Below are 27,248 nucleotides of genomic sequence, written 5' to 3' on the forward strand. Positions count from 1 at the left end.
TCCCCCGGGGCCGGCCCTATCCGTTGGGGACCATGGGGGGGGTTCCCAATCCCCCCTAGGTACTGCCGGCTCCCCTCGTCCTGCGGGAGCCGGCATTGCTTTTCCACATGGGGAGCTGCTAACATGCAGCTCCCCATGTGGAAAAGCAATCTGCTTTGCTTCATTGAAGCAAGAACAGGTTTCCCTGCTCTCGCTTCAATGAAGCAAAGCAGTTTGCAATGACAGGCCGAGAGCCGCGAGGCTCCCGCCCTGTCATTGCAAACAGCATTGTCCCGGGGGTGAGCACCCCGGGACACTGCAGGAGCCGGCCCTGGGGGGGGGGCGGTCCCCAGGGCCATCACTGGCTCCAGGAGGGGGGCCGCGCAGCCACCCTCCCTTCCATTGCAAAGCCCCGGGGGTAGTGGTCCCCGGGGCTCAGGTGTCCGTAACGGACCCCCAAATTAGAATATTAGTGCCCCGGGGAGGTATAGGTCCCAGGGGCATGTGGGGGGGGGCTCAAACCACCCCACACAGGAGTATTTATTTTTTTTAAAAGCCCCGGTGGTGGCGGTCCCTGGGGCATGGGGGGGGCTCAAGCCACCCCACACAGGAGTATTTTTTTTAAAAGCCCCGGGGGTGGCGGTCCCCGGGGCATGGGGGGCCTCTAAAAGAAGCCCCGGGGTTGGCTATCCCCAGGGCTGTGGTGGGGGGCGGTGTACCCCGCAAATATTTTTGAAAAGGCCTGGGGGTGGCGGTCCCCAGGGCAGTGTGGGAGGGATTGGGAACCCCCACACATTTTTTTAACTGTGCCCGGGACCTGGCCCCCCGGGGGCTTAAATTAAACAAAGCGCGGGAGCCCAGGCTTTGTTTTTTGGGTTTTTTCCACGACCGGATCCGCGGATCCAGCACGCATCTCTCGATTGATGACATTTTTTAATTTTTGGCCCTGGGGCTCCTTGTGGGACCCCCAGAGCAGGCCTAGGGGGCCAGGGTGTTTCAACCCTGCCCCTTTTTCGTGTTTTGCGCATTTGTTTTTCTCTTCTTGTGCCTCGGTTCTACCACAAGATGGCTGCCAACACTTCCTGGTTTGAAGTGTTTACAGCCAATTAGCATGCAGGTCGTGATCGGCAGGGTGCGCGAATCCAGCGCGCCTCTATATATCAATATTTTTTTATTTTGATTTTCTCAGCAACTACTGAATGGATTTACACCATTTCGGTGTAATTACGTTCAGCAGTTCGGGCTGTAGCTGTGTCTAAAGTTTCCTAAGGAAAATAACATGGAGAAAACACGTTTTGGGACGCCCCTTTTTTCTCGACCCCCGCTTGCCGAATCACCCCGAAACTTTCAAGATAGGAGCGGACCGGAGCGCCCCTCGAGTTTTGAAAATTTCTCGAAGATTCGTCAACCAGCACCAAAGTTATTGGGAATAGAATGCGATTTTCCTATGGAAACTAGGTCCTAACTATAACTACCTACTGGCGACTTCCAGTAGGTTATATATATATAATCTGGTTCTGTGTAGTATATTGTACATTAACATCGAATGTGTAGGTTGGGATCAGCCTACATTACCAACGTAAAATCATTTGGATGTTCTTTTTTTATAAAAAAAAAGGAATTTTTTGTATATTCATTTTTTCTCAATTCACTATTTATCACGCATGAAATTGGACATGGACAATGTAGCTATTTGAAGTCATTATCTGTTAGTCATCTAGGCATTCTGATCAGTAATGCGGCTGCTCTATTGTATTTATACAGTGATTTTTTTCAGCCTACTAACCATGTGACAGTAGGTGTGAAATATTTAGTGACAAACTGAGTTGTCATCTATTGCAAATGGATTATCTGTTTATCGTTTTTACATTTTCTCCTGTAAATATTAGTCAGAGATTATGGTTTAAAACTCAATTTTTTTTCATGTCTCAGAATTTATTGATGATATGAGATTTGTTGAGTTTAAATGGACGATGCACATGTCACTTTAACTCATAAGGAGGTTGAATACTGTTTGGGATTATCTCGAGAGAGATTGTGTTAAGTCTTTTTTCTATGGTTCACTTCAATACCAGTATTTGTCCAATCACATGCTTTAAATTTTGAGCACTAACACTTTAAATTCTGATCACGCTCTCCTGGCGTCATGTGACCAAGGCCTCTGTGCAGGCCGAAACGTTATGCTGACGAAGGTGCAATAAAACAAGAATCTCACCTGATCCTGGGTCTCGTGTTCTGTGCTGCAGCGGCTCCTAGAATTTTGGGTGCCCTTTAGTGTTGAACTTTTGGGAAGATATATATATATATATATATATATATATATATGTGTATATATGTATATTGATGTGTGTGTGTGTGTGTATATATATATATATATATATATATATATAGTCAGTCAAAAGCTTTTATTCGATATGCAAGATATATATATATAGCGGCACAGTAATAAACAACTGAAGACTGAAATTTGGGTCCGTGTTTTGCAGCGTTAGCAGAGTAACGCAGAGTTTCTGGATATATGTATGTATATGTATATATATATATATATATATATATATATATGTGTGTGTGTATATATATATATATATATATATATATATATATATATATATATATATATATATATATATATATATATATATATATATATATATATATATATTTCACCAAGTTACTCCTTTTGGTGGTCGGCACACCCAGGACTACTCCATTTCACAGGGCAGGTATGCAGGCACTATTTCCCATTTGGCCGACGCGTTTCGGGCGGTAAACGCCCTTCATCATGGGCAGGGTGAGACAAATGATGGCAAGGAAGCACTGACCAGTATAATCCCTCTTTTTATTTCCATTAATATACCTGTTGATTACACCCAAGGCATTCTGGGACTGGTAGTGCTCAAATCAAAATCCAAGTATGGGCGCCATCACAGAGTCACTCCCTCAAACAATCATGGGGAAAACCATGTCTTGCAGCCCCCCAGTGTCATTGTCCGGCATCTCCTGTTCAACACCAGCTGCACGTATATATATATTACCTACTGGCGGTCGCCAGTAGGTATATATAGTTAGGATTGTTTTCCATAGGGAAATCGCAACATTCTACTGGGAATAACTTTGGCGCCGGTTGAGGGATCTGCCTGTCATTTTCCTTAACCTTGCCTCGCTGCGCTCCGCTCCTTCCCTGAAAGTTTCGGGGGGATTCGTCAAGCGGGGGCCAAGATAAAAGGGGGTCCCAAAACGTGTTTTCCCCATGTTAATTTCCATAGGGCGGTTGGACTCACTTTTAGCCCGAACGGCTGAATGGTTTTCCACCAAACTTGGCAAAATTGTAGGGACTGGTAGCCCGATGTGCCTTTGCTATGTCTCAAGATATGTGCTCCAGTGGATTTTGAGTAATTTAGGTTCAAAAAAAAAATATATCTATAGCAGCTTACCCGTGAGCTTACCCGTACGCTTATGGTACACTTACCGTACGCGTACCGTATGCGCACCGTACGCGCACCATACGCGCACCGTACGCGTACCGTACACGTACCTCTAGTGCGCGAGCTGCATTCTGATTGGCTGCCAATGTCTGTCAACACTCCAAAACAGAAACTGTTGGCAGCCATCTTGTGCCTCGGTAGACTGAGGCACAGGAAAGCAGAAAAACAAACATGTAGAACTCAAAAAGGGGGCAGGGTAGAAGCACCCTGACCCCTAGGCCTGCTCAGGTGGTCCCAAGGCAAAAAAAAAAATATTGTTTTTTTTTTTAAAGTCGCGTGGTACGCTTGCCTTGGGGGTCCTTGTGGGACCCCCTGAGCAGGCCTAGGGGGTCATGGTGCTTCTACTCTGGCCCCTTTGCGAGTTTCACACCTTTGTTTCACTGCTTTCTTGTGCCTTGGTTCTAACAAGGCACAAGATGGCTGCCAGCACTTCCTGGTTTTGAGTGTTGACAGACAGTGGCAGCCAATCAGCATGCCTTCCCGAGAAAGCTGCATGGTCATTGGCTGTCAACACTTCTAACCAGGAGGTGTTGGCATCCATCTTGTGCTAGTGTTGACAGACAGTGACAGCCAATCAGCATGCCTTCCCGAGAAAGCTGCATGCTCATAGGCTGTCAACACTTCTAACCAGGAAGTGTTGGCATCCATCTTGGGTCTTAGTAGACTGAGGCACAAGAAAGCAGAAAAACAAACGTGTAGAACACAAAAAGGGGGCAGGGTAGAAACACCCTGACCCCTTAGGGCTGCTCAGGTGGTCCCACTAGGACAAAAAAGCCCACATTTTATTTTAAAAAAACCTGGTCTGTTTTTTTGAAAATTACCCCCCGGGGGGACCAAATCGCGGCGGCATAGTGATAAAGAAGTGTGGGGGGTCCACAATCACCCCACACTGCCCCGGGGACCGCCGCCCCCGGGGCTAAGCAACGCAGCCCCTTGGCGCATACTGGAGGCTCCTGGTGGGCTACTTGGCCCCCAGGGACCCCCAGTATGCAAGGGGAATTAGTTCCTATTCTGCAAACACGCCAGGGTTTGCGCTGCAGAGAGGTGTAAAAAAGGGTGTGGCCTCATTACATCTCTTTGCAATGCAGCCCCCTGGCGCATACTGCAGGTTCCAGATGGGCTAGTTGGCCCCCAGGGACCCGCAGTATTCAAGGGGAATTAGTTCCCACTCTGCAAACACGCCCGGGGGCTGCGTAGCAGAGAGGTGTAAAAAAGGGTGTGGCCTCATTACACCTCTCTGTAATGCAGCTCCCTGGCTTATACTGGGGGCTCCTGGTGGGCTAGTTGCTCCCCAGGGACCACAAGTATGCAAGGGGAATTAGTTCCTCCTCTGCAAACGCGCCAGGGGTTGCGCTGCAGAACGTTGTAAAAAGAGGCGTGCCCTCTGAACACCTGCCTGCAAAAATGTAGTAAATCAGGATAAAAAAAACAACAATTAATACATTTAAAAATTGTCATTTAAAAAACCTTCGAAATTCAATGAAAAAACCATAGGTTTCAGGCCTTATATAGTTAGGAATTAGCATTTAAAAAACCTTGCAAATTCACTTAAAAAACCATAGGTTTCAGGCCTTATATAGTTAGGAATTAGCATTTAAAAAACCTTGTAAATTCACTGAAAAAACCATAGGTTTCAGGCCTTATATAGTTCGGAATTAGCATTTAAAAAACCTTGCAAATTCACTGAAAAAACCATAGGTTTCAGGCCCTATATAGTTAGGAATTGGCATTTAAAAAACCTTGCAAATTCACTGAAAAAACCATAGGTTTCAGGCCTTATATAGTTTGGAATTAGCATTTAAAAAACCTTTGAAATTCACTGAAAAAACCATAGGTTTCAGGAGTTATATAGTTAGGAATTAGCTTTTACAAAACCTTTGAAATTCACTCAAAAAACTATAAGTTTTAGTGGTGTTACAGTTAGCTGGACATTTTACTCATACAAAACCATTGAAATTGCTCTTATATAGTTAGTTGTACTAACTATATTTCGCGCACCCGCAATCCACTGCTGATGATGTCACATATTAGATCATTCATGACATGGTCAGTGACATCACTGATGACATCTCAAATGACATCACTGATGACATCACTGATGACATCATCCACGTGACAATCACATACACCTTTTCATACACTATTACAATTTTTCATCACTCTTTGTAAAATACAGAGTATCATATTTAAATCCATTGTCACAGCAATACAAGTATCTAAAAATCCACTCAGTGATTCATAGATGTATACACACATCTAATCACTTACCTATGGATTCACTCATACATGCTGTCAATGAACAATAGAACACTATCAAAAATACTTATACATCTATATCGACATTAAACAACAGCACGCATCCTATTCACATATGAAGTCATCCTACTCACTTATGCAAACAATGGATCATACTTACATATTTACTTAGCAAAACACTTATACAAACACCACTTCTTCTATGCATTTAAATAGTAAGTCATACTTAGTGAATTATAAAATCATTATTACAAGTATACAGTTATCCATACAGTCACTCACACAATCATTGTGTCTTATGTATACTTATTTATATACAACAACTGACACATACACTGCCTTTTATTTTTCTAGTTTGTTGGACCTGTACCTTTGAGAAATATATTTGCTCATCACCACATCCATAAAGAGATTCCCTCACCCAAACTGTTAGAACATGTAGTTTTAACTTCATGTGTCTACTGAATCAACTATTCACACATCTTTGGACAGTCACACACCCCCCACCGAACCACACACACTTTCACACTCCCATACAAATACTCAGTTAACTAATCAATAACTAATATAGACTTTCACATAGCTAGTAACCAACTGTAGAATCAGTTTACACAACAACTGACAAAGTGATACAGATATTCACAGTTTAGTCACTATCCACTATATTTAGTGAGACATTATAAATTGGTCAAGTAAACAGTCAAATACACTGCTACTAAATCCTCCATCCAAATATTTATTTATATATATCCACTCATTCTTCAATGCAAATTGCTATATATATAATGCATATTTAAATAACGATCAAACCACATTCACTGGATGATGTCATCAGTGATGTCATCAGTGATGTAATTTGAGATGTCATCAGTGATGTCACTGACCATGTCATGAATGATCTAATATGTGACATCATCAGCAGTGGATTGCGGGTGCGCGAAATATAGTTAGTACAACTAACTATATAGGAGCAATTTCAATGGTTTTGTATGAGTAAAATGTCCAGCACCACTAAAACTTATCGTTTTTTGAGTGAATTTCAAAGGTTTTTTAAATGCTAATTCCTAACTATATAAGGCCTGAAACCTATGGTTTTTTCAGTGAATATATATATATATTTGAGACTTTCTCTCTACAAATATGTGTATATATACATATATGTGTGTGTGTATTAAAAAAAAAACCAGGGGGTTGGCCACTGAGCAGGAGGGCTGACCCCTGTCTCTTTCGCCCCAATTTTTTAATTATTATTTTTACTTTTTCATTTCGGGGGACGATCGCGCCTCCCGGGGAAAGCCAATGTATTTTTTTTTAATATATGCCCCCAAGGTTGGGGGGGGGGCAGTCCATTCCCAAAGACATTTCTGGTGTCTAGTGGGGGTTCAAGAAGGTCTCATTTTAAATGGGAGACTCTCCCCTTTAAACGAGGCATCGCTGAACGCTGGGGAGGGCATTTTCAGCCTTTTTTCCCCATTGGAGTTGAGCGCAACCTTACCTGCTGCTTTCTTTGCTCCGTTGGCCAAAACTGTGAAGTCAGAGCGCTACGCAGCGCACTGACGTCACAGATGGGCGGAAGGTGGGCCGGGTAGAGATGCAGAAAGCCTTCCGCATCTCCCCCAGGGGAAAAAAAGCCTTTGCACCGGGGGATTGAAGGAGGCCCTCCCTGGTGTCGGCAAATGGATGTGCGCCGCACCAGGGAGGTAATGTTAGCCTCAGCCATTGGCAGAGACAAGCACCGAAGAGGTTAACAAACATTCAAAGTTGGAGTTTGTTATTGAGATACTAAATACTAATGGCCCCTACACACTGGGAATTTTTCTCATGAGTGTGCTGCTGATGGAAAGTTAAATAAAAAGGACATCACGCTATCCACCGTAAATAGGGTGGGCAGTGTAATGCCTCTCCTTCAGCAACCTATACGCAGTAGGTCATTTAGAGGAAACATTCTATCAACAGATCTAAAGTGACCTCTGCCAATGGAAAGGTCACAGTCAAAGTTGGGGTGGTCCGAGAGTTTTGTGTACATGGTACTCTGTCACACATTTGGCAGAGTATCCTGTCCCACAAACTCTAAATCTGGCCCAAAGTCTGAACTGGATATAATATTGCTATTGCCACCTGATATCTAAGCTGTTTTAAGGCAAGACCTAAAAATGCAACCATTCAGGACAACCCACAGAGGCAAATAAAATAGGCTGGCATGTAAAAGGGAAACCCTTTGTTCCAAGACCACTACTAATTTAAAGTCATGCAGAATTGATGCCTGGACCTGGTTACTAGGTTCTTGGCCCTTTATACACTATCTAAATCTTATATTTCCCCCCTCACCTTACTGGGTCGGTACTAACACCTCAGGGCTTGGAAGGTGGCTCTACCTTAACATGAGCCTGTCGTCCCTGTCTCCTCTCCTGTTATCCACAGAAACAATAAAGGGACGAGAAAAACCTTTGCTGCCCATAGGAGAGTGCACCAAGCACAGAGATTGCCTGAATGTCAGAGAGCTAATTTCAGTCCGTCCTTGAGTAAAGTACAGTAAGAAGTTTAAAATGTAAACTCTAGGAGATCTTGGTGCAAAGCAGTGTCTCCAAGTGTGAGTCGACTGATCCTTAACACTTGCAAAATAATCTTATGCTAAACAGCTACACCTTTGTGCTCCTCATCCACTGCTCTAGGTTTGCATTGTTTGACTTGTACTATTTGATTGTTGTGTGTACTTTGACTCTTCTACTCAATGTGATAACATAAATTGAATACGAATAAGCAGGTCTCGATAAATCTATTCTCCCACTCGTTATGGAGAGTCAGATTATATCAGGGCAAGCTATTATTAAGGCCGACTCCTGCACTAGAGATGAGCTGACAAAGTACAGGCGGTCTGTTAAGTCAGAAAGTGAATGAAGAATAAAGATGCCTTTAAATCTAGTTTTTATCTTGTCACATTTGATGTGTGTTCAAAGACAGAGTATAAAAGTCAGGTTATGCCTTCTTACAAATTGCTGCTTATTTTATCCTGGAGATTGCTTTTTGTTTTTGTTTTCTGACTGTAAAGTTAGAGGATTTTGTAAAGTGAACTGTCTGACAATCCTTGTGAAAGAAAAGGCTGTAGGATGTCAATATTTTTTCTAACACAATAGCTTTTAAATGGCTTGTAAATGAACAGTACAAATATTTCAAAGAATATCAGCAATTATGACAACACATTTTGTGTCAGTCAGAAGTGTGATGGAAACAAGCATTTCATTAGGATCAAAGCAATTCACTATACTTGTCTTGGTGGAGTTTGGAGTTTGTTTATTGTTTCAATTAATGAAAATGGTTACAAAAGGAAACTGGTTGGGTTCGATCATAAATAAGCATGGTCATTTCATTTAACAAGACTGTTAAACATATCTAAAACATAATCATTTCTGAGCCATTCTCATAATTACAGCAATGAAACGTGGGTTACAACTACTGTTTCTAGTCGTTGACTGAGTCATTGTGTAGTAGTTCTTTCACCTTATATGCAAATTTCGCTAATCCCATTGGGATCTCCATCTTGAAGAGGAGTTTCATAGCGTCTGTGCAGGTGCATATCCCATATTTTAAATAGAGGGGTTTCAGTAAAGTGCGACGTGCATAATACAAGCGATGGCATGAGCAGATCATATGGGTCATGGATTCCTCGTACTGATGGCACAATCTACAAGTAGTACTTGTCTTGGTGATATGCAAAGATAAATATTTGCAGAAATCCGATTTCCAAACATTATCTTTTGTACGCCATATAGTTTTATCAGTAAAACCTCATGTCAATGGGAATTTTTGTGGCAATTTCAAAGGAAAATGTGGTATCTCCCTGTCATTTACAGTCAGTACATTTTGTTTTAGTAATATATTTATAAAAAGTGAGAGTTTTTAAAAATGAACTGAAAACCATTCCTTCGTGCCCCAACCCTGATGACAATGTAATCAAAGAGGCAAGTTAGGGGTCATGGTTAACCGTATATGTGGGCTAGATTTGTATTATACATGGAGCAAAAGTTTAATCTACTAAATCAAACAAAAGTGTTTTTGTACAACAGACATGCTGAACTCACATATTTGATAATGAAGCAAAAGGCAGCTCAGTGAAGTAAAATATTTGCACAGGATCACACAATTTGAGATCAGTATATGGGTAAAGACCATTAAAGTAAGGTCGAGTAGATTATTCAAGTGACTAGACCTGCAGGTCTGGTAGCATTTTATGTTTTTTAAGCCCAGTAATATTTGTCATACACTGCTATTACATGTGTGCCATGGCTAAGAAACAGTGTGTACTCTGCTATCTGGAAGCTTACCATGGGCTTATGGGGAGGACCTGGCTAATGAAGAACATTTGTTGAGTGTAAACACAGATAGAATTAGTGTCCCTCTCTCTAACTGGTAACAGCAAGGATTTTGCAGCAATGTTTAGGCAGATCTATAGCTGGGGAAATCAGTCCCTGCTCTGTAAAGCACATGACTAGATAAAAGTATCCGTTATTCAGGTTGTGTCCTTTACTATTTCTATTTCATTTTCCTACCTAGAGAATTCCAGTGTATGAATATTTTTATGATCTGTAACATGTTTTCAAACCAGAGCTAAAAGGCCTTACATTTGTGCTTCTTGACCAGGCTAAAGAAGCAATGGAACAGGGGGAGGTCCCTGTTGGATGTCTTATGGTCTACAGAGAAGAGATTGTGGGAAAAGGAAGGAATGAGGTCAACGAAACAAAGAATGTAAGTAAAGAAAAATGTATTTTGGGAAATATTTGAGACATACCTTGTTGCTAGTGTTTTCCTGGCTAAGCGACTACCATCAGTTCTTGGGCAAAATTCTAAGCCTTCGCATTAGAATTACCATCAGGACTTTCTTGTAGAGAGAAAAAAATTATCCTACCTGCAGACTTCAAATTATTGATGCGTGTAACAGTTAGATCTGGCACCAACATTGGAAATATGATAATTTAAACTCAATCCTATCACTTTAATAAATGCCTCTTAAAGCATCCTTCAGTCCGTTTCCAAACTGATATTTCTTTTATTTATTTATTTTAAATTTTATTTATGCATTTTCAAAACGAAAACATGGACTTCCATAAATTCATTAGCAGTTGCTGGGCACTCAAAATACAGGTATTATTGCAGCACATTACAATGATTTCAAATCGAATTACAATTGAGACAGGCATTAGCATGACACCAATAAGTCTTAAAAAGGGAAAAGCAATGCAGAACATTACAGTATTAGTCATGGCCATCAAATATCATTTACTGTTAGCAAATAAGAAGTTAGGGGACACATAAGAAGTTAGGGGACTCCATATATCACAGGGTTTCGAGGCTCTAGGTGGTTCTTCAGCATAGCAGGTTAATTGGTCTCGGGAGTATACCATGTCTTGCAACCAATGTCTAGTTGTCAGCGCAGGTCTACCTCCCCAGTATATTGCGCCTCTCCGTTTGGCAAGTAAGAGCGCTACCGCCACCAATCTCCTAATAGAGGCTTTAATATCGGTAACATTTCCCAGCAGACATAATTGGGGAGTACATGCTATGGGTGTCCCCACCATCAGTTGCAGAATGCATGTGACCTGCCCCCAGAATGAATGTACTTTCGGACATGCCCAAGCTAAATGGTGAAAGTCAGCATCCGGGGCACCACACCTCTTACAATTGGCAACCTCACGTAGACCATATTTATACTGTGGAAAATGACCAAATTTAGGTATATATAAGCGGCGTTCATTCATGTTCAACACAGCCACTGTTGAAAGTAAAGTGAGAATCGTGAAACAGTGGCCACGCCATCTTGTCCCTTTTAGGCCCCATCATGCTCGTAAGTGGCAGCCATTTTGTGTGTCGTGGCCTCTCTGCCCACTGCCAATAGCCTGCGTGTTTCTCCCCCTCACTCCCCGGCCTCGCAAGCATTCCCCCGCGCCCCGACAGCCCCCGATCTCTCCTGCTTGGGCCATAAGCGCACCTCTAACGCAACCCTGTCTCCGAGCCACATCCCGTGCTGAACCCCCTCACTCAGGCCCTTTTTGATAACCCCTTCCTCCCTGCCCGATTGTCCGGCCTTATCCCAGGCCATCACCTAGCCCAACAGATGCAGTTTATTGCCCCCTACAGTAGGACCTCGCCTCACATCAAAGGAGCGGGGATTAATCAATGCTTTCGCACCCCGAAGATCCGACTGATCACACACATCCCCGTTCCCAGCGGAATGTCCAGCTGCGCGATAACCACCACATGCTGAGATCGGGGTGGGAACTCTACTGTAGATGTGTGTGGGAACGGGCCTGGCCCGGGGATTCCGAGTATGTCTTTTCTGTCCTGCAAAGAAACATTACGGATACAGTGTATGTAATAAAGCCATAAACCTGTGTATAAGAGGCCAGGCCTCAGAGATGCGGTTAGAGCACCTCGAGAAGATACCCTGTTGTCTGATTTGACGTGTTCTGCTCCGTCGGAATAAACTCCTGTTTCCTGCCTTCTGTCTCCAGCGCCTGCCTCTTTGTTTGGTAATCTCGAATGGTATGAGAGGCGGCTAACGCCGGGCAAACACTGAAGGGTTCTTGGTCGAATTCGGCCCTGCCTTTTCACAATTGGCGCCCAACGTAGGGCCCATCAGTGACACGTGGATCCAGTGGGAGAGGTCCCAACGACAGAGTGAACGACTGCAACGATCGGGAAGTGCACCTGCCCGATAGACCCTCGTCTGGCAGCCGATCATCCGAACTTCACTGGTTCTGAGCAGACCTCTCTCGAGTGATCTACGGTCCTGACTGGGAACCATCAGGAGTGCCACAGCAATTACGGAGAATAGAGGACGATCAGGCGCTGGAAGCAGAAGACGAGAAACTGTCCATGCGGTCCGGGTAAGGTCGTGTAACACGACAAATTGCGAATTGATTGTTTGATTGTTTGAAAATACTAGTATTACTCATTTGATTGTTTCTGAGAGATTCTCTATCTGCAAACAAGCACAGAGTCGCAATACTCTGTTTAGTCTTTGCAGATAGTGAAGGGTAGGTAACGCAGGCCTTTGCCCCCATTGTAATCCATCGTGCCTGCTTCCCTCTCCATTTGATTGATTGTTATCCAAGCATTTACTGTTTTGGAATTGGTTCTCTTTGGATCATTCTCTATCTGCAAAAAAGCACAGAGTCGCAATACTCTGTTTAGTCTTTGCAGATAGTGAAGGATAGGTAACGCAGGCTTTTGCCCCCATTGTAATCCGTCGTGCCTATTTTTATCCCTCATTTGATTGATTGTTTATCCGAACATTGATCGTTCGGAATTGGTTCTCTTTGGATCATTCTCTATCTGCAAACAAGCACAGAGTCGCATTACTCTGTTTAGTCTTTGCAGATAGTGAAGGATAGGTAACGCAGGTTTTTGCCCCCATTGTAATCCGTCGTGCCTATTTTTTTCCCTCATTTGATTGATTGTCTGTTCGAACACATTGATTGTTCGGAATTTGTTCTCTTTGGGTTATTCTCTATTCACAAATAAGCACAGAGTCGCAATACTCTGTTTAGTCTTTGCGGATAGTTAAGGATAGGTAGTGCAGACTTTTGTCCCCTTTGTAACCCGTCATGCCTATCTTCGCACCGTTTATTGGTAGTTGGTTCAGCCCGGACCGCTTATTAGAGGTAGATCATCCGGCTCCACCGGAGGACACCCCTAATAAAAAGGACATATATATAAAAATACGGATTAGCCGTTGTATCGTGCTAGCAAACTATAACATAAAAAATCGTTAGGGAAAACAAAAGGAATCGAACAAAATCAGTAGGCCACTGATGGGATCTTTTTGACCCCGCTAAAATAGAAACATTAGGAACAACCCCTCATAAGAAATATGAAACTAGTGAGAAGAACCGAGCTCGACGCCATGATGGCCGCAAGACAGCTCGGATCCATCGCCCACCCCGCCCAAATAACGACAAACCCTATGCAAATATTATAAATATATACAACACTCCAGCAAAGTAACATGTTAAAACATTTTATTAAACAACTATTTAAAACTTTTTATTAAACAACTATTTACATGGCAGCCGGCTGCAACAACAAACCCAAATGCATTTGCCGTCTGCTTGACGCTGTTCCTGTTGGGCTACTTTGAGCTACTTTTTAGTAGGCTTTGGGCTATAAAAAAGTCTACAAAAGCCATCAGCCGGCGAGGTAGCGTCGGTGGCGGCCCGTTGTGCGAATAGGCCGGAGGCTACCCCACGCGCCGAGACCCGTCCCCGGACCATCCAGAGGTGATGTCCAGCAAGTTGTGTGCGGGGGATGCCTTGCAGATGGCTCCCCCCTTTGTTGCCTGGTCCAGCCATCTCGTATACCTGCGCCAGGAGATGGCATGGGGCGCCCGCGGAGAGGCGGCGCAGACGGCCCCCTCTCCCCTGCCCCCCCAGGTGGAGGCTCCTCTTCCGCACTAAGACTGCCATTAGTGTTCCACTCAACGAGCCCCCGCGGTTGACTGGCCGGGGGACCCGCTCCGGTGGCTGTGGTGAAGAGCAGCTGCTGGGAGGGGGCTCTCAAGATGGCGGCCGACACCCCGGATTTGGGCCTGGTCCATTAGGATGGCTCTGGGCTACCTTGGAACTCGGATGCTTGCCTGCTTGGGCATGAGCCCCACCCTTGAAGACGTCCTCTCAGTTTTAAAGATTCTACGAGAGTCGTTGGCCCTCGACTCCCGCAGGCTTCCGGTGGGGGCAACCGCCACTGTTGCTCGACTATCCCCCATGGATATGCCGCTGCCCCGGGCGACCGCCGCCTTATCCACATCTGGTGCCAAAGGAAAGACTGATTCAACGCATCTGTGGAGGGATACGCCTGCTGTCCCGCTCTCCGGAGTGGCCACAACGTTGTCACAAGATGGTGGCGCTCTCATGCTGACACCAGCCCTTGTCCGAATTACTAAGAGACACTGTAGGCTACCAACTCGATCAGCTCCGGTGGGACCTCAGCGTGACCCGGTAGGGAAGATTTTGCCTTCCTCGCCTTTAAGTCGCGGTTTATGCCGCCTGTCCTTTCTGCTGGCGTTTATGGAATTTTCTTGAACTGCCGAAAGGGATTCTGGTCCGGCCGCTAGTTATTGGAGGCATTTGAACTATGCTCTGGACCCGCCTGGCCTCGACCAAAATGGCGCCAGTATGGGCGGGACTTGCAACTCCTTATGACGATTCTAGCTACTTAGCCGTGATGTTACGGGGGATGTATGCGGTCTTTGTGCACATGGCGGGTGGGGAAGTGTACTGACTGAGCATGCGGACAACCCTATTGATGTCGGTTTTTTCTATTGATTATTGTATTATTTAAGCTCCGAAGTAAATGTTACTCATGATACTCGCCCATGGTATGCGTATGAACGATTTTATTGTAACTGATCCTGTTTTACTTTCAATTATAAAATCAACCTTCACTGATCCTGCAAACGTTTGTCACGTCTAGTTTGTCCAATTAAATGGCTCGCTCGTTACGTACTCCTGTACTGCAGTGTAATATCTCCTTACCTCATGCGTTTCCCGTCTGCCCCGTGGCCGGCCTGTATGGTTGGAGGCCCGTATTTGAATGCTGACATTTTTACAATCGAGGTTTTAAAAGAAAAATATATGGAACTAGCATCGTAACAGTCATTTAGATTGATAGGGTTGTTTTTTAAAATACCATGCTCTGCGAACAGGAACGACCCTATACCACCATAAACCTTTTCCTTTCCTCGAATGAAAACATGAATCCGTCACCCCCCCACCTTATACTGAATACCCCTGGCCTTTGACCCTCTCCTACACGCGGTCTGTACTACTGCCCTCGGGCGATCTGTGTAACGAACAGACTACCATTGGTTATCTTTGCCGCACTACCAGTTCCTCTGGGCTTCAATGCCGAGACATAAGGGACTGCATCCCAGAGAGATAAGTCAAGTACGTGGTAGGTAAAAACATTTTCGTGTTTATGCGTGCTGATGTGCTTTGAACGCTGCCCCCCCCTCTTTTTTTTCCCTTTTTGCAGGTTACATCGGAATATCAGCTGAAGTATGGAGAAGATCTAAAACTGCACCGTGTTCCACGCGAGGAAAATAGGCTAGCTCTGTGAGACGGTACATTATATGTAGGAGCTATCTCTGGGAGCATGAAAAATTGTATGGTATGAATGTGCGCATGGGCCCTGATTTGTACGGTATGAATGCGTATGTGTGGCGCACGTCTGGGTCAATAAAAGAATGCTTTTTGTATGATTGAGGCGTTGATCGAAACGGTTAATGGGATAGGAAAATTAAGCCCAAACATGGTACCTGCATGTAAAAGACGAATGAAAATATAGCACTTTCCTTACTTAGGAACGACTCTCTCTGGAGCTAGCGAATGGGAGAGTGGCCTACACCAGAAACTTGAAAGCTTATTTCAGTACGACGAACCCAACCCCAATCGATACCCCAAGTGTACACCCAAAATAATGCGCACCAGTGAGTCAATTTATGTGCTGACTACATAAGAAAAGTTAAGAGTACCCCGGGTTGGGGTTCATCTAGAATCCCCCTCAGCCCAGATATTAGGGATATTGTTATTTTTTAGATTTACCCCTTCTTCTTCCACCCTCATAGAAAAGTCAGGATTGTACCACCGCACGTCCGACTGACACCCCTCCTTTACCTCAGCTTGGATCATCATTTGCTAGATGTTGGAAGACCCCACCGTGAGTATAAGCACGACTGGACTAGTGTCCGACCAATTAAAAAGGAGTAAGTATTTTTGAAGCGAGGTTACCAACAAAAATTGTCTACTATTAGGAAGGAAGGAAGGAGAACAAAGAGCCCGACCCCCAAAATGAATTAAAAAGAATACTGAGAATACGCAACATGCATGACAAAGTCCTTTTGCCCAAAATAGCTCTGTGTTCTGTCTTAGGTTTCCGTACTTGATGTATGTACTGTCGCACCCTGTCTGGTATTTGTGTGTACGTAAACTATGAATTTATGTTTTCTCTCAGCTTGTGTTTTATACGTGAAACCGACCCGTACTGTTCTATATGTGTGTGCACTGAATAACCTATTATTATACACGTTTCTCTCTCTCTCTCTCTTTATGTTGTACGTGTACTAATAGCCTATTTGGTGCACACGACTCTCTCTCCCTCTGAGGGCTCCCTTGCTCCCTTTTGAATAAATGACGACCCTGTACCTCACCGGCACAGGTATAATTGGCTTTAGACACGACAGTGTTTGAACAAATTGACAGAAACAAAACGATCGTATTTTTGCCATATTACTACCTCTCCTTTCTGTAAAATGATGGAACTTAATTGGCTGAGAAAGAAAGGACAGGTAAGACGACTAATGTCCCCTAATCTGACCCTTAAAAGGGAACTATATGTCAGTGGCTTTGTTTTAAGTGCTTTAGTAACACCACCCTCATCATTTGGATTACCACCGCCCATTGCACAAAAGTAGAATGTCCGAAACGTCCCCGTTTTTCCAGAATGGTCCCAGTTCTGTAACGAGCCGTCCCAGAAAATGTCAAAGACTGTAGCTGATGACTATATTTTTAAAGATAAATCGTCCAAAAACTGATAAAAGTTAGCCGTTGCTGTCAGAAAAGAAAAAAATGCTTAACGTATGTCCTTCCCTGGAAAAAGTAGCTGTAAGCCCATGATAATAAGCACTTCACACTTTTTATGAATTAGTAGACCTTGAAGAAAAATATAGCTCAACAGGATGTGTTTTAGAAAAACACAAGTCTCTACTGGAGGAGCCGGTTTGAATTCGATGAACCATGTAATTGTTGGATATCAGACTTCTTGCCACGCTTGCGAATATGACAGGAATAGACACCAGACAGACATGATGTTTGAAAAATAGAAAGATACTTGCAGGCCTGCACCACAGCCATGATGCATGAGTTAACAGCATACACCGATGTAAGGGTTACTAAGCATCCACCCTATCGTGACCAATAAACGTTTCCCCGACTACTTGGGGTTGGGAGAGAAATTAAAGTGTGTAAACATTTTCTCCTGCCAGTTCTTTAAGGCTTGTTTTTTTGTAATCATTTAAAGATAACGTGCGGTCGTCGGAGGAGAGGGGCCGGATGTGAGGCACAGCCTGACTGCAGATCGGGGAGTATCTATGACCTCGACCAAGGTGGAGCCACAGAGCAAAGAGTTGCGGGACAAGGCACCATTCTCAACGTGGGAAGTGAAGGAAAGAAGGGCTGTCCAGAAGCCCCTGCATGTTGATGAGCTCGTGCCGAAAGTCCCAGCCCATTGTGCCCGATCGATGGGCCCACTTGCTTGAAATTTCTGCCCTCCTTGGTCCGTTTCAGACCCGATCCCACTCCACCCTCTTTTCCCTCGGCCTCCCAAAGCACGCCCCCATCACCCCTTTTTTCATATGGAGTTTTTTTTAACTTGACTTAAAGAAGAAACACAGCACCAAAGATAGAATAGGGTTTGTCCCGAAAGAAGAACGGGATACGGGTACCCCGACTAAAGTACCTATGGTAGATTAGTTAGGTAACAGGACAAACAGGACTGTGGTCCGAGAGCAAAGAGTGGCCACACCCTGCAACGCGAAATCTGAATCCGAGCTGGACGCATAGCTCCACCGCCGGTGCTCAACAGTGCCAACGAAAGAAGAAAAACAATGAGAGCCTACCAGTGATGGCTCGCTGTAATAAGACACTGGAAAGACGAACCTTTTTTGAACATTGCCACCCCTTGACTGTCCCTTGTATCAAGTTGAATTTCTCTCTCAACCGCTTTGTATTGATTATTACCCAATTGAGCTTTCGAAACCTTACATCGGTCACTTCCAACTGTACATGGATAACTAAGAAGGCGTTAACTCTGTATCTTGATGATTGTAGAACACCAGTTATGCACATGAACATGCTGTCTAGTTTTGACCCCCATGGAGTCCAGACCTCAAGTGATAATAGCCCTTATCCTGCCAGAACATTTTTGTATGACACCATGTTTGTATTCGAACGAATCTCCTACATCGTCTAATGTAATATCCCCGCCCCCAAGGTCTAACGTATGACGCAGCTAATGTAATTTTGTATGCACTGTCTCCCCGCCCACCACATTGACTACATATGGTTGTGTACGATTCTGTCTGCATTGATAGCAGAATTATTTCCATCTGCCTGTAATGCATATGGGCTACCAAAGCGAATTGTATAACTAATGTCAGCTTGTACATCCTTTTCTATGACGTGGACAGGAATGAACTAACTTATGATAAAAACTGGGGACTGTGGAAAATGACCAAATTTAGGTATATATAAGCAGCGTTCATTCATGTTCAACACAGCCACTGTTGAAAGTAAAGTGAGAATCGTGAAACAGTGGCCACGCCATCTTGTCCCTTTTAGGCCCCATCATGCTCGCAAGTGGCAGCCATTTTGTGTGTCGTGGCCTCTCTGCCCACTGCCAATAGCCTGCGCGTCTCTCCCCCTCACTCCCCGGCCTCGCAAGCATTCCCCCGCGCCCCAAACCCCCCGGTTTCTCCTGCTTTGGCCATAAGCGCACCTCTAACGCAACCCTGTCTCCGAGTCACATCCCGTGCTGAACCCCCTCACTCAGGCCCTTTTTGATAACCTCTTCCTCCCTGCCCGATTGTCCGGCCTGATCCCAGGCCATCACCTAGCCCAACAGATGCAGTTTATTGCCCCCTACAGTAGGACCTCGCCTCACATCAAATGATTAATCAATGCTTTCGCACCCCGAAGATCCGACTGATCACACACATCCCCGTTCCCAGCGTAATGTCCAGCTGCGCGATAACCACTACATGCTGAGATCGGGGTGGGAACTCTACTGTAGATGTGTGTGGGAACGGGCCTGGCCCGGGGATTCCGAGGATGTCTTTTCTGTCCTTCAAAGAAACATTACGGATGCAGTGTATGTAATAAAGCCATAAACCTGTGTATAAGAGGCCAGGCCTCAGAGATGCGGTTAGAGCACCTCGAGAAGATACCCTGTTGTCTGATTTGACGTGTTCTGCTCCGTCGGAATAAACTCCTGTTTCCTGCCTTCTGTCTCCAGCGCCTGCCTCTTTGTTTGGTAATCTCGAATGGTATGAGAGGCGGCTAACGCCGAGCAAACACTGAAGGGTTCTTGGTCGAATTCGGCCCTACCTTTTCACAATACAACTGAGCAGGGGTATAGTATATTTGATGTAAATATTTAAAATGTACCAATCGAAGTTTGCTGTTCGCCGTCAGGCTACAGCAGGTGCTCCAGTCGTCATCTGAGAGCGGTTCGGAAAGAATTGTATTCCACTTGTCTAACGAAACCCCGCCACATCAGCCCCTTCCTTCTGTGAAGCACGATATAATTGTGTGACTAGTTTAGCGAGTGTCGAGGTGGTGTAGAGGAGCTACAGGGCCTCTAAAGTTGGTGGTTCTGCAGTGTGGGTATAGCGCACACATAGCTGATCGCAATCTTGTGTACACAAACGTTCGCATTGCAGCATTCTTCCCATCTCCAAGAACAGTTGCGGCCTCCACAAAATGGCCCCCGGGAAATGCATTCCCCATGGTAGACAATCCTACCTCATGGAGAGTTTTCAGTGCACCAGCTTCCCCTGTCACTGAGATCGCAGTATGGTGTAAGAGCGGCATATTTGGTGCATATAGTGGCAATCTACGCACACATCTTCCCAGCTCCTGCCACGCCCTGGCTGTGTTATGCACGGTGTCTATCTCCCCTTTGTCAAAAAATTGTGTGTTTGTTAACTATCATGGCTTTAAGTGGTATCAGGTGCACTGCGCCTGCCTCGACCGCTACATGGGGTATAAAAGCTGGCGCTTGTTGCCAGGAGTAGGCATAGTGCACCTGTGCGCAGAGATAATACAGCTGAAAGTCTGGCGCTGTGAAACCACCCATCTCATAAGGAAGCGTTAAGATTTCCCATTTAACTCACGGCTTCTTCCCGCCCCATGCAAGCAAGACTAACAAGGCGCGAAGCGTGTCGAAGAAGTGGCGCGTCAAATGCACGGGTACATTCGTAAATAAATACAGAAATCGCGGAAGCACCACCATCTTCATTAATGCTATCCTGTCAGCAATCGACAATGGTAGTGCTAATCAACGATCCACTTGCTCTTCAAGACGTGCAACGGCTTTACCAAAATTGGTTTGAATAACCACCTGCGGATCTCTGTGAATCCATAACCCCAAATACTTCACTGGGTCTGTACACCATTCCAGTGGGTAGATTAGTTCCATCTGTGGTGTGCAATCTGTAAGGGGCAAGATAATTGGCTTAGCCTAGTTTATCCCAAGGCCAGAGTACCATTCAAATTGTATGTATTCTCAGATAAGCTGTTCTAAGTGTGTTGCCGGCTCGCACACATATAACCATGTCGTCTGCATACATGGAGACTGTCAGGGGCCGTTGGTGAAAACACAGCGCTGCCTGTGCATAGCTTTGCTGCAGAATACATGCCAGTGGTTCCAATACTAGCGCAAACATCAAGGGCGATAGCGGGCACCCCTGCCGCGTGCCCCTCTGTATCTTGAAGATGTCCGACGTATGCCCATTCTTTCTTACGCGTGCCATGGGGCCTGTATATAACAATTTAACCCAGTTTGTAAAAATGAAAGGCACACCCATGTGATGTAAAATTGCAAACATATATTCCCAGGAGATAGAATCAAATGCCTTAGCGGTGTCTAACAGTACCTCCACCGCCGGCAAGGTGGGTTCCAGAACGTGCAACGTTGCAAACAACGTGCACAAATTATGTGATGCAGATCTAGTGGGGATAAATCCTGATTGATCAGGAAGAACCATAACCGGAAGAAGCAGCCGCAGCCTATTAGACAACATCTTCACCAGAATTTTTACATCAGTATTTTTCAAGGACAGGGGTCTGTATGAATCACACCTGTCCTGTGCCTTGTCAGGCTTTAACAAGGCGACAACCAATGCCTCTCGTATAGTAGGAGCAAGACTCTGGGTGTCATACGCTTCCATGTACATTTCAAAAAGATTGGGGGCCAATATATCTATATCCTTTTTTATAAAACTCAACCAGTAGACCATCAGTGCCCGCTGCCATTCCATTTGGTAACGCAATAATGGCCTCGCGGATTTCTTCCAGCTTTAGTGGGTGCATTAAAAATTGTTGGTGGCACTGCACGCATGATTGGATTATGCTGATTCTGAAGACAGCCTTACGACTTTCAGAAACCATTCTAATCGAGATTCAAAAAACGGAATCTCACATAAAGACTAACATTACTGGGTATAAAAAAAGATTAGATGAAATAAACAAAGAGGTGAACGAATATAAGGAAAACCTTACACAACAAAAAGTGACCAAATTCCAAAAAGACTTGAAGAGGTTTTCCTTTGTAAAGACCTACCCATACTCTGACCCCGACTTCGTGTCAGCAGATAAACCTACTTCAGATTCCGATGCCTCTAGCATCTCATCTAACAGTAGCAATGGTTCTACCTCAAGCACAATCAAGCAAAGAACAAGGGGTGGCTTTAGAGGCCAAAACCGCTGGCCTGCCTTCAATCCACCAATGTTCCCAGACCCTTATGGTCAACCACAACAGTTCCCAATGTACAGATGGCAACCGCCTTTCCAACCTCATTTCCAACCTCCACCCTTCCAACCAAACCAATACCGTCCTCCTTTTTTAGGCAGAGGCAGGCGGGGAAATGGGAGGAGAAGACAACAAAACCAAGTACACTGGGAAGAGGACGAAGCAGTGAGCGGCCAGAGCAGGAGCAAGGCAGGAACGAGCAAAGCAGGAACAAGCAGTGCGAGGACTTAGTTACCAACTTGTCCTCTAGGGAATTATCACAAACTGAAATGAATGTGCTAAACAAAGGTCTAGGTTTCGTGCCTACGGCACGTCTTGATAAATTCCAATTACATTGTGAATTGGCAAACTTTTTTAGAAAGCTTAGACTCAAAGCTTTCTTTGAGAAGCAAGAAACCAACAGTAACACTGAGAATCCGAATGAGAGTGGGCTAAAAAAGAAATCGTCCTTTATGCCACCTGTACATGCAGTCCCAGTGGAGATTATCACCTTTGAGCAGGCAGTCTACAACGATGTAGAAAGAATGAGCCAAGCTTCACTGTTCCAGAACTTGAGCCGAGTAGAAAGCACTGCACTAAATGACCTCCGCTCCTGTGACAGCATCATAATCAAACCCGCCGACATGCTAAAATCTAGATTGCGACGTAAACATTATTGGCGCCATCTTGTCCCCTTTTTAGCTCAAATGTGCGCGTAAGTAGCAGCCATTTTGAACACCATGGCCTCTCTGCCCACTGCCGATAGCCCGCGCGTCTCTCTCTCTCTCTCTGACCCCACCAGCATCCCCCCGCGTGCTGACAGCCCACGTTCTCACATGCTTGGGCCATAAACCACCCCTTCAGCCTCGGAGCCACATTCCGTACCCGACTAACACCTCCCTCTGTCCCTTTAATGATCACGCATCCTTTGATGAACCCCCTTCCCCTGTGCCCGATTGTCCCGCCCGATCCCAGGCCATCACCTAGCCCCGCGGATACAGTTTATTGCCCCTTACAGTAGGAAGCTGTCCTTCTTCAAAGAATCTATGAATGATAAAAGCCCCCACCCCATGAGATCCGATCAGCTGCGCACATTCCGGGAGCCGGCGGGATATCCAGCTGCGCGATAGTCATCACCTACTGAGATCGGGGTGGGACTTTTACTGTAAATATGTGTGGGAACGGGTTTGGAGCGGAGATTCCGAGGATGCCTTTCCGTACATCAAAGTATTAACAAGAATGTGTTTTATGTAATAAAGCAATAAACCTGTGTATAAGAGGCCAGGCCTCAAGGATGCGTTTAGAGCACCTCGAGAAGATACCCTGTTGTCTGATTTGACGTGTTCTGCTCCGTCGGAATAAACTCCTGTTTCCTGCCTTCTGTCTCCAGCGCCTGCCTCTTTGTTTGGTAATCTCGAATGGTATGAGAGGCGGCTAACGCCGGGCAAATACTGAAGGGTTCTTGGTCGAATTCGGCCCTACCTTTCGACAATTGGCGTCCCAAACGTGGGGCCCATCAGCGACGCGTGGATCCAGTGGGAGAGGTCCCAACGACAGAGTGAACGACTGCAACGATCGGGAAGAGCTCCTGCCCGATAGACCCTCGTCTGGCAGCCGATCATCCGAACTTCACCGGTTCCGAGCAGACCTCTCTCGAGTGATCTACTGTCCTGACTGGGAACCATCAGGAGTGCCACAGCAATTACGGAGAACAGAGGACGATCAGGCGCTGGAAGCGGAAGACGAGAAACCGTCCATACGGTCCGGGTAAGGTCGTGTAACACGACGAATTGCGAATTGATTGTTTGATTGTTTGAAAATACTAGTATTACTCATTTGATTGTTTCTGAGAGATTCTCTATTTGCAAACAAGCACAGAGTCGCAATACTCTGTTTAGTCTTTGCAGATAGTGAAGGGTAGGTAACGCAGGCTTTTGCCCCCATTGTAATCCGTCGTGCCTGCTTCCCTCTCCATTTGATTGATTGTTATCCAAGCATTTACTGTTTTGGAATCGGTTCTCTTTGGATCATTCTCTATTTACAAAAAAGCACAGAGTCGCAATACTCTGTTTAGTCCTTGTGAATAGTGAAGGATAGGTAACGCAGGCTTTTGCCCCCGTTGTAATCCGTCGTGCCTATTTTTATCCCTCATTTGATTGATTGTTTATCCGAACATTGATCGTTCGGAATTGGTTCTCTTTGGGTTATTCTCTATTCACAAATAAGCACAGGGTCGCAATACTCTGTTTAGTCTTTGCGGATAGTGAAGGATAGGTAGTGCAGACTTTTGTCCCCTTTGTAACCCTTCATGCCTGTCTTCGCCCCGTTTGTTGGTAGTTGGTTCAGCCAGGACAGCTTATTGGAGGTGAACCATCCGGCTCCACTGGAGGGCACCCCTAATAAGGACATGTTTACTAAATATGGACTAGTCACCGTGGCTTATAGTAAGCTGTGGCATAAATACACGAGAAAGGATCGGGGAAGTCAGTGGCCACTGATAGGGTCCTTTGATAACGACAAAATAAGCGCGCTGGAAACAGCCCTTTATAACAATAAGACAACACCCACTATGCTCGATAGCTTCGGCATGTGGCGCAAAGAAACAGAACAACGAAAGAAGAGAAATGAGGTCAGGTTAGAAAAGGAATTACGCAAGGCAGCTCACCTGGCCGCTAACAAATTAAAGGAAGAAATAAAAGAAAGAGAGGAAACCAAGCTAAAACAAGATTCCGAATCATCAGGCCTGTGTCTCGTCAGGACACCCTCTACACTTTACCCCGAGCTACCTTCGAAACAGCGAACGAACGATGATTTACTACTAGGTCCCCCGATCATCTACATGCCCCCTCCATATTCCCCTTCCCAACCCTTAGCACAGCACCCGCAACCCCCAACGACAGGCGAGAGTAGTGCCGGAGCCTCGGTCCTCATGGCCTCTGCGCCGACCGAATCCCTTGCACTCAGCGCAGCACAAGCAGCAACTTCAGGTGATCCCGAAGCGGGGAGGAAAGACCCCGCGAGATCGAATAGATTAAGCAAGGACGAACGAGCTGGGATCGATAAGATCGTAAAGACACTGGTGGTGCGAAAGGAAAGTGAAGATTATATAACGGATATGTACCATACATATGCCAATAGCCACAGGCGACACTTTGTCGTACGCCTTTGTTACCATACCCTTAATGCCTACGAAGACCGCTACCAAGGAAAAGGCCCTGAAAACCTAAAGACTCTGTATAGAAAAGTTGATGTCGGAGATGGGGACGAGTGTGATGTGACGAACCTCTTCACGCGTACGCTTGAAGTTTTCCGCCACCTCACAGAACTGAAACCAGAAACCAACACCACGACTCCTGCAGTGACTGAAGCCAGAGTAGACAAAATTGACACTATGATGCCCATAAAGGAGGCCGCTCCCTATTGGGTTCCCCCACGAGGACTGGGAACACACGACGATATTAATCACCAAGATGCGAGAGGGAGGGTAGTTTACAACTGGGTTTACCAACCATGGGATCGGCAAGACATCCTGACTTTCCGAAAGTCCTTGCCTGATCTGCGAAAGAACCCCACAGCCTTCTATACAGAATTAGCCACCGCTCTGGGTTCAACGATTATGACCCTAGCGGATATCGATTTGTTTTTCGGGTTATGTCTGCCAGCTGATGTGTGGAAGCAAATCCGGAAAGTCGACCACCTTGAGCTGTTTGGACATACCTGGATACAACTCGGTGATGTAGACAAACAGCGAGAGCCGGGACAGAAACCTATGAAAGCCATTCTAGACCTACCAGATAAGATCGTGCAGAAATTAAAAACCTTAGTCCCAGAAAGGAAGGTGGACTGGTCGGTAGTAACGGCCTGTCGCCAGAAACCCCAGGAAGACGTATCAGAATACTTCTCCGGGTTTGAAACGGTGTTCTCCGATTACAGCGGCCAGGACATGACCACTGCAACCGGACATCACTTGTTTGTCCAGAACTATGTGAAAGGCCTGACACCAGAAGTCTCGCAGAAACTACAGACTAGCGAGAGTAGTTGGGCGGCCTCCAAGCCCGCAGCTATCCTTCAGATGGCTCAATACTATGAGCGACAAAAGAACGAGAACGATCAAGCGACTGAGAAAAAGAAAAAGGACTTGAAAGAGAGGGTAATGATTGCTCAGTTGCAAGGGGTGACTATAGGAAGGGAACAGTATAGAGGGAACTACCAGTCGAATGCTCCTAGAAATCCACCCCCTAGAGACCGCACACCCGCACCCGGCGCTCCACGAACAGACCTCGATGAGAACCAGTGTGCGTTTTGCAAAGGATTTGGCCATTGGAAATCTCAATGTCCAGTTCTGCTAGAAGCACTCAGAAATAAAGACACGAGAGACGTAGCGGACGGGCCGAGAAATAGAGGACAGGGACGAGGGCACCCAAACGACACCAACAATGACAGGCCTGGTAGACCGAACACATTTGACCGTCCCCGACAGAATCAGTGCCAACAGTCTGACTGCGACAATGCCCACAACTTTGCATAGGACTGCCAAGGGCAAGGAAGGGATCCAGTCGAGCTCTATGTTGACCAGCAAGGCCCTTATGTCACCGCTAAGGTCCTAGGTACGAAGTCTCCATTTCTGGTAGATACTGGTGCAACACGTAGTGCGTTGTCTGAACGATTGATTCCCAGGGCACCCTTGTCTGGCTCACATGTGACATCAATAGGTTTTGATGGAACGCCCTCCACTAATCCCTTGTCCACACCGATCTCTTTTAACTTGGACAATAACACCACTGACACGACGTTTTTGCTCTCCTCCAACACCCCCGACGCCATTATGGGACTTGACTTATTGAAACATTTTCGAGCTACTATTAGGTGTTCACAAGACGGAGTTCGAGTCATTCTGTACGACAACCCAACACTGCTCAGATCTTGCCGCACACAACGCATGTTTTCTATCACTGACACTGACTTGTCCTT

At 45.4% G+C, this 27,248-nt stretch overlaps 1 protein-coding gene across 3 annotated transcripts in view; it reads left to right on the forward strand.

The window, feature by feature from the left end:
- ADAT2 (adenosine deaminase tRNA specific 2) overlaps nucleotides 1-27,248 on the forward strand; it is a 158,151-nt gene that overhangs the window by 52,702 nt on the left and 78,201 nt on the right. For 2 of the 3 annotated variants that reach the window (XM_078649000.1, XM_078649001.1), the window contains exon 2: nucleotides 10,359-10,463. The exons of the other annotated variant lie outside the window; for it this stretch is intronic. In XM_078649000.1, coding sequence (XP_078505126.1) covers nucleotides 10,359-10,463 — 105 coding nt within the window. The remainder of the gene's footprint in view (nucleotides 1-10,358; nucleotides 10,464-27,248) is intronic. 3 annotated transcript variants of the gene reach the window in all.

The sequence above is a fragment of the Lissotriton helveticus genome, chromosome 6, assembly GCF_964261635.1.
Source record: "Lissotriton helveticus chromosome 6, aLisHel1.1, whole genome shotgun sequence".
NCBI classification, from domain to species: Eukaryota; Metazoa; Chordata; class Amphibia; order Caudata; family Salamandridae; genus Lissotriton; species Lissotriton helveticus.